Source organism: Centruroides sculpturatus, unplaced genomic scaffold (genome assembly GCF_000671375.1).
Source record: "Centruroides sculpturatus isolate CEXI.00-Female unplaced genomic scaffold, Cexi_2.0 scaffold4, whole genome shotgun sequence".
Classification (NCBI taxonomy): Eukaryota; Metazoa; Arthropoda; class Arachnida; order Scorpiones; family Buthidae; genus Centruroides; species Centruroides sculpturatus.
Genome location: NW_019384444.1, coordinates 879780 through 888054, shown reverse-complemented (window position 1 = coordinate 888054; position 8275 = coordinate 879780). Strand labels below are relative to the sequence as shown.

The window sequence follows — 8275 nt, the reverse complement described above, 5'->3', positions numbered from 1 at the left end:
CAACAGTGTATATCAAGTATTAAATGAATACTTGATCCACTGATTATATAAAAAGAATTAATAAAAACAAGTTTACAAACAGGAAATAGTTAACTGTGTTGTGTAACATTAAAGGTTTCCTTAAACAAATCATTAAACGTTAATTTGCGGACAATGGAATTCATGGATGAAAGCTCTTGCACATATTATTTGTTTCAACAACCTGAAACCAATAGGAAAATACCCGCACACTATACTTTTATGAAAGCTTTGATTAAAAAAAAAATCTACTGAAATATGGTTTAACAGATAGATAGAATTAAAGAAATTAATTTAATTTACATATATTTAAAATAACACCAAATTCAATTAATGAGCGCAAATCAATATTTCTAAATCGAGAATAATAATTGATTAACTTATATGTATATATGCTCTTTAGTTTGAAACGAAACACAGTAAACCATAAAAATATTTTATTTTCAAATTTAACCCGCGGTAAAATTTGAATACTTTTCAGGCAATATTTAAAAGTGTATTGTAATATTTATTACACATTCAGAGAATATTTGTTTAATAAAATGCCAGTTATATTACTTATTCGTTGATATTTCTATATTTACTAAAAAATATATCTTCTGACAGGAATAAATAATGCCAATTATTTGATGAATAAAGAAAAAAAATCGTCATCGTAATGTTTTTCTGCGATACTTTACAATTTATTTATACAACGAAATGGCTCGGTAGTCTTAATCGCAATACTGTATAATAAAATATCAGGCTAATAAGGCATAAAGGCATCTCCATTGCCATGTATTACCTTTATCTTACCGTTACATTCATGATAGAGATCGAAAATATTTTTATCCACGCTGTTATTCCATCCAGTATCTAATTGTCTATTCCATGTACAGTCTAAAACGTAGTATAATTCTGGATATTCCATTCCTGTTAAGGTATAGAAATCTTGATGACCTAAATATCCTTCAAAATAATATTTTTTGCACAGATATTCTATAGCAGTATGGTTGAGTAACGAATTATATAATTCGGATTGACGCATTTTCTTTAGATGAAAAAGAACAACTCCAGTATTGAAACCTTGTTTACCCGGTCTTGGAGCACCCACCGACGTTTGAGGATTTAATTTTCTATAAAATTGGAAATCTACACGATACTGGGGTTGCAAGTCGTTAGCTAATCCTATCACATTTGTAGGAGAAAACTTGTGAAAATGACGATGAAGATCGCCAATGTCAGCATTGAAAATCAAATCTAGATCGATCATAATAACTTTATCGATAGACAAGATGTGATGAATCAGTTCTGATATGAAAAATATGTCATCATTATAACGACCGACATCTTTGGTGAAGAAGAACTTCCTCATTATTTTGATAAAATCTTGTGACTTTTCTATAATGTTATTAATATCGTAAAAACTTATCTGCAATATAAAAAATAAATTTATTAAAATTAGTAAAATGTTAAATCATAAAAAAATAGAAACATTAAAATAATTCTAAGACTATATTATAAATAATTTATGAAAAAACTATTATACTTTTTCATAAAAAATTGAAAAATATTTTATTTAAAATTTAAATTAAGAAAGTTATTTTAAAAATTATTTTACTTTTTAAAATTTAACTCTTTATTTATTTTTATATCTATTTTCCGTCTAGCTATTTTTTTTAAAAAGATTTTTTTGAGCTTTATTTAAAAATTTAAAAGTGAATCCTCAGTTTTGTTAAATTTAAAAGAATGATATATAAATAAATATTTTAAAATTTCATTTTTATATACAATTTATCCTTTTATGATATTATATTTGAATTTTCAATTAATTCTTTCGATATAATAATCTTCGCTTATTTTGATTATTATAATTAAAAATAAAAAAAGTTTTACATTAAAATGATTTGTTGCTAATTTTGTATGAACTCGTGTACACAAATGACCTTTCAAGAGTTCTAACAGCCATTCAGCATATTGACACAATATTTAATTTACGCGAAAAGTTCGGTTGAATTTATTAAAGATTTCGTCATGTGTAATTTATTTCGTTTGTATTTAATTTATAGTTTATGTATTACAAAAGTTTACATATAACAAAAGCCTGTTATTAATCGTCAATAAAATTAAATTACGGAATTAACTATTTAATACAATTATGAAAATTACTATTTGTTGCGTCGTAATAATATAAGTTTTAAATGCATTTTTCCTGGGGAAAATAAATTATTTTTACATCGTAAATTCATTTCTTCTTTTACTTAACAATTAAAAAAAATATATACTTAAAAGCAACTTACCGAAAATGTGCGACCAGTTTCTCTGATTATTTTTTTGAGAGTTCTTTTTACTCTCATTTTGCTCGGTTTGTCGAGAAAAATATGAAAATGCAGGTTACGAGAGGTATATCTAATAATACTTTTAACGCAGCGTAATAAATTTCTCAAGATTTTCATGTTGCGGTAAGCATATTTGCACATGAACGATAGGTGCACGGTTTCGGTACGAGGAAACGTCCATTCTCTAATGGCATTCACTTTCTCAGGTGTCTGACTGTTGATCATCAAACTGGATACGAACCAATACATTGAAGCTACATTATATAATAACAGAGAAAACAAACACGAGAACAAGACTATGTATGTTAAATAACGAAACTGATGATGATGGCGACAAATAAAGTCCATTTTAAAATATTACAATGAGCACCTTTTTACAGAGACACCCGACAGCCGACATAGTTATAATTAGGCCTATACAGAAGGTAACGTGGCAGGTTTTTATGCTAGATGACATAGTTTTAAGATCCGTGAGTTATCACCCAAGTTTTGAAAGCCTTGACCCTGTTTTTTCAATTTCCGGATTCACTAACGGAATATATTTCAACAATTCGAAATTTTATATTGCTCTTTACATTTTTTTAAAAATTAATTTTGATAATTTTATTTAAATAAAATCCAACAATTATAATAATATATTCCAGCGACCTCCTTCATTCTGACCTGAATATTTTACTTTTGTATAATAAACTAAATTATTTGATTTACCGTTTTTGTGAATTAAATAAAAACCCCCAAAAACGAGAAATAATCAAGAAATTCCCCTACAGAATTTGACCTATATATTACTATTATTATTATTCTACGAATTAAATTTCGTAACTAGTTTAATGCTTAAAATTATGTATAAAAAATTAAATTTAAAAATATCTCCATAGCTCGATAAATTTATTACCCATATATTATATTATATTAAGAATAATAAATGAATTATTAATGAGAACAAATAGATAAATATATTTATTGAAATAAATGAATAAATTATGATAATATTTCTTGAAAATCCTCTATTTCATTATTCATAAAGTTATATTTTATTAATATAACAGCAATATTTTAAAAAATAATATTAACATAAAAAATATATTTTTTATTCACACAGCAATTTATTAATGTATTTCATCCTCATAATACATACAGATTTATTTTAAAATAAAAATATTATGATGCAGATTGTGTACTTGAACTGATTAACAAAACTCGTATTTCCAGTTGATTTCATGTACGAAATATTTAGACTACCGGAAATTAACTCGTCTCGACGAATCTTATTCGTAAATGTACAATAACCTCTCCATCTCATTCGAAGATGTTTTATGATGATTAAAAAAATCTACTTAAAACTTTCAAATGTTGCCCTTTATTTTTATTGTGTATTCAAATATACAAATATACTTTAATATTATATGAATTCTACAAAATAGATATAATATTCTCCCTTTAGTCCAAAATATTCGTTTTTATAGTTCTTTTACTCCAGAGCTGTTTCGTTGTTTTGTCCCTATGGTTGCTTCTCCTCTAACACGCTCCAACCACTTGTCAATGCTAATGGCATTCTCCGCCATTGCTCATGTTGGTAAATGGAGCCATTTGTTTTTTTCTTTGTTCAAATTAGTTACGTGTGATCGAGAAAGTGAAAAAAAATTCAAACTAAAACGTTAATGATACTTAGATCTCTATAAATTAATATTTGGCAGATGCTTAACAGTGATGTTGATGTTTCTATATAAAATGTAACAGAGAGAAAAGGTATCTTTTATTTATAAGAATAACTGGAACACACAAAAGGAATAAGGAAATATTTAAGATTCCATAGTTTTTATTTTTAGTATTAAATTTATAAAAGTTATACTTATTTTTTTATATTTATTGAGGATAAAAAAGAAAAAAAAAAAAAAAAACAGGAATTAGTTCAGAATAGACGTATAACAGCGATTAGAATATTTAAATCACAGAGGAGAAATGAGATAATGCTAACGGATTTTGTAAAAATGTAAATTGCAAATTATAGAAATGTTCAATTATGTTTAAAAATATTTATTGCCAATTTTATTTGATAAGTTTGAATATCTCTTTCATTCTTTATTAATATTAACGATTACTGATATGGTTTGCTGATAGATTTATACACTTCTGTATTAAATTATTCATTATAATATAAATTCTCTTCTAATATCTGTCTTCATTTATATAACTAACAAATTCATCAAATGGGTTCAAAAATATAAAGTAATATTTAGAAGAATTCATTTTAAAAATAGTTTTATTTTCTATTAATAAAAAAAATAATAGTCTAATTGTAATTTGAAATTAAGACACATTTATTAATATTATAAATGTTTATATATATATAAATGTAATAACTGTTATATAAAATTTTGAAAAAGAGAAATCAAAGTCTAAATGGATAAATAAAATACAACAGAGGAATCAAAACTGATTCAATCAAGAAGGAAAGAAAGGAATCTGAAAAAGAGTGGTTGCTGTCAATTATATGCTTTCTGCTAGTCTTGTTTTAAAGAAAGTTATTGTAGATAGTAAAAAGCAAACAAACTAATCGGAAACAGATCAAATCTATCAACAAAATGAATCAGACGAAGGAAGAAACAAATAAATACGCTTTCAATTCAATTATATAGAAAACGAAAAAATAAAGGTTTTTTTTAGTTTACACAATTAAAAAATAAAGAAATGAATAAGAAGTTATATCCTAAATTAAAAACATCTATTATATTTTGCTATAACTTTTTATGAATTGAAGAGATATATTTGAAAGACGTCGTACAAATTTCTCTCTTGTAATTGTAGTATAAAAAAANTTTATACTAATTAACTTTTTTGTTATTTCTTTTTAGTTTTAAGAATACAAACAGTAGACTTGTTAGGTTTTGTTTTAAAACTGATATCAACCATCATTCATTAGGAACAAACTAATAGAATTTTTCATGAAAAGTGTTTTTAATATACATTAAGTCAAATGACACTGCTTCAAAATATGGTGCCTAAAGTCTTAAGTATGAAGTTTGATTTCTTGATATATAAATATACTTATACGAATAATGCTTATACATTATTAAAAACATTTGTTACGTAGATTATAAAAAAACAAATTAATAGAAATTATTTTTGGTAAATTCATTTTGGAATAACTTATTTAATAATTCAATGGTTAATATTAAAATTTATAATTTTATTGTCTATTTATTGTAGAAATATCAACTAAAACTTTATTAAAAAATTTAAACATTTCATTTAATTAAGTTGCAAGTTGTGAAAAAACCGTATTTATTTAATAAATAAAAACCTGCCTAATAAGTATCAAAGTACAGTATCTTTATCAGCTGTTGTAACTGTACTAAAAAATATGGAAAAGAATTCAGATTATATTTGTAATTTGATCTTGCAATAATGATATCTTGTTAGAAAATCTGACAATTTTAATTAAGTTGTTGTAAGGTATGCGGATGAGTACAAGCTATTTCAATTATATTTTAACATTATCTCATTTATTAATAATAATCTGTATTACTTGACCTTATTATTTCTGCTATTTAAATTCTCTTAAATAATTTTAGAAAATTGTTTAAAAGATTATTTGTTAAATATTCTCAAATCTGTTTATTTAAAAGAAGAGCTGCTGAAATTATTTAAACTATGTTATTATACTTGGAATTAAAATTGTTTTTTTTTTCGTTTTTTTGTACCTAAATTGGCCAAATATATGAAAATAATATGGACGTTTATATAATTATAATAAGTACTGTTTAAAAGTATTGATAATAAAGAAATGTTCAATTGATAAATGTTTCTAAAATACTTTGAATTCGGTTTTATTCAAACTTTGATTACATATTATTTTTTATTAAGTTAATTATAAATAATTACATATTATTATATGATAAATTAGAGATAATTTTGTATGAACCTTTATGACATGTAGAATTACTTTTATAAAAAAATAACAACACGCAATTCGAAAAAACTGAATGAATTTAAATGTTAAAAGAGAAATTTAATCGGCATCAGAAAAACAAGAGAGAAAGAGGGAAGAAACTGAACTGGTTTTTAACACGAAAATCTTGAGAAAGTGTATGGAAATAGGACAGTTTAAGAAGTAAGGATATTTTTACAATGAGAAAGAAAATGAAAATGGAAAAAGAAAAGTAACAAAACAAGCAAAACAAAAACAAAANTTATTGTAGATAGTAAAAAGCAAACAAACTAATCGGAAACAGATCAAATCTATCAACAAAATGAATCAGACGAAGGAAGAAACAAATAAATACGCTTTCAATTCAATTATATAGAAAACGAAAAAATAAAGGTTTTTTTAGTTTACACAATTAAAAAATAAAGAAATGAATAAGAAGTTATATCCTAAATTAAAAACATCTATTATATTTTGCTATAACTTTTTATGAATTGAAGAGATATATTTGAAAGACGTCGTACAAATTTCTCTCTTGTAATTGTAGTATAAAAAAAATAATATTTTTTTTTTATCTTGCATTACTAAAATTTTGCACAAGTATAAAAGATTTATTTTATTATATTATTATTATTACTTTGTATTATAAGCATAAAGCGATTTCGTTTACTCTATAATACTGGAGTTGGTAATTTTGTGTAAAATTTTAAGAGAAATTTTAATATTCTCTATAATTATTGATTAATCTATATTTTCTACTCTATGTAATCGATTTATTGAGTAAGCGGTAGCAAATATTTAGAATATGTATTAGAAATGAAACGAAATGAAAAAAAAATTGAGAAATTCTTTAAAGTCATTTCTTGTCGTGAATATAAAATTATATGCTATAAATTTACTGACAAACACTTATTTTTGCGACAACGAAACAAAGCATAAGTAAAATATGACTCGAATAAATCAAGACAAATATGTTAAATGCTTTGTTTTTCATATGATAATATCACCAAAATTATTTAATATTAGTTTAATTACGCAAAGCAATATAAAATGAGAACTGCTCCAATAATTTTAGTAAATCTATGAGAAATTCCCTACAAAATTACGCAGATTTTTTATATTGATATTACGAAGTATTGATAATGAAATTGAAAATTTTGTTTTTCTCTGTGACTAATATATTATTGAGAAAATGTGATGAAGCAATGCAAGATGCAAAACATATATTTGTAATTAATTATAATTTATTTATTAATGCTATAATTTTGAGATAATTTGAGAAGCTAGTTAATTTACTATTTGTCTCTTATTTCGGGAAAAAATCGATTTGCATCATACTAATCCATTAGAAAAACAAAAACCAATACTAAATTAGCATACTTATAACAGAGAGTCTTTTAAGTATTATAAAATAAAAATCACAAAGCCGATTTTGTTTAGATTTAGCAGCTAATGTTCATCACAATATAAATTTGATTTTAGACCATCTTTATTTGAAAAATTCTAGTCAATTAAACTAGTCAATTCTAATCTAGTAAAATTTATTCAGTATATATAATTTTCATTAGTTTTTCTTGAAGAAAAAGTAATTCGATTAAATTAATCCGCAAAATTTAATATCTTAGGACATAAATTGCAGGATATAAAACAAATCTAATACTGTTCTACATTTATAAGATATACGAATATTTAAATAGATAAAATTAATTATCTTAAAAATTGTTTATTTGAATAAATTTGTAATCAGTGGCGGAGCCATTCGTATTTTTAAGAAGAGACTCAAAAGAACCTTTTGTGAGACAAGGTAAAATACATTTTTTGATTTTTCTGTTACTAATTTAATATATATTTTAAAAGTATCTCTAATTCAAAGGCTCACACCCTGGAAAAGGTGTCTGGCACTCTCCGGGGTGCATGCACTCCGGGTTGAAAACTCCATTATTCTAGGATAATTAATTACACTACATTATTCTACAGAAATGGGACACTATTTTTTCTGATTTTTCTCCAT

The 8275-nt window shown here is 24.1% G+C and overlaps 1 protein-coding gene across 1 annotated transcript; it reads right to left on the bottom strand.

Annotated features, from left to right (window-relative positions):
- Positions 1-763: 763 nt before the first annotated feature.
- Positions 764-2585, bottom strand: LOC111620253 (xyloside xylosyltransferase 1-like). Its single transcript, XM_023362149.1, has 2 exons — positions 2298-2585; positions 764-1429 (listed from the first exon to the last, which is right to left on the bottom strand). The coding sequence occupies exons 1-2, from the start codon at positions 2583-2585 to the stop codon at positions 764-766; spliced, it is 954 nt and encodes a 317-aa protein (XP_023217917.1).
- Positions 2586-8275: the final 5690 nt, after the last annotated feature.

What these genes read in the sequence shown, in the direction of transcription:
- LOC111620253 (XM_023362149.1), bottom strand. Translation starts at nt 2,585, where the DNA reads ATGTATTGGTTCGTATCCAGTTTGATGATCAACAGTCAGACACCTGAG. An exon ending in AAACTGGTCGCACATTTTCG is followed by an intron (nt 1,430 to 2,297) that starts GTAAGTTGCTTT and finishes TTTATATTGCAG; the next exon opens with ATAAGTTTTTACGATATTAA.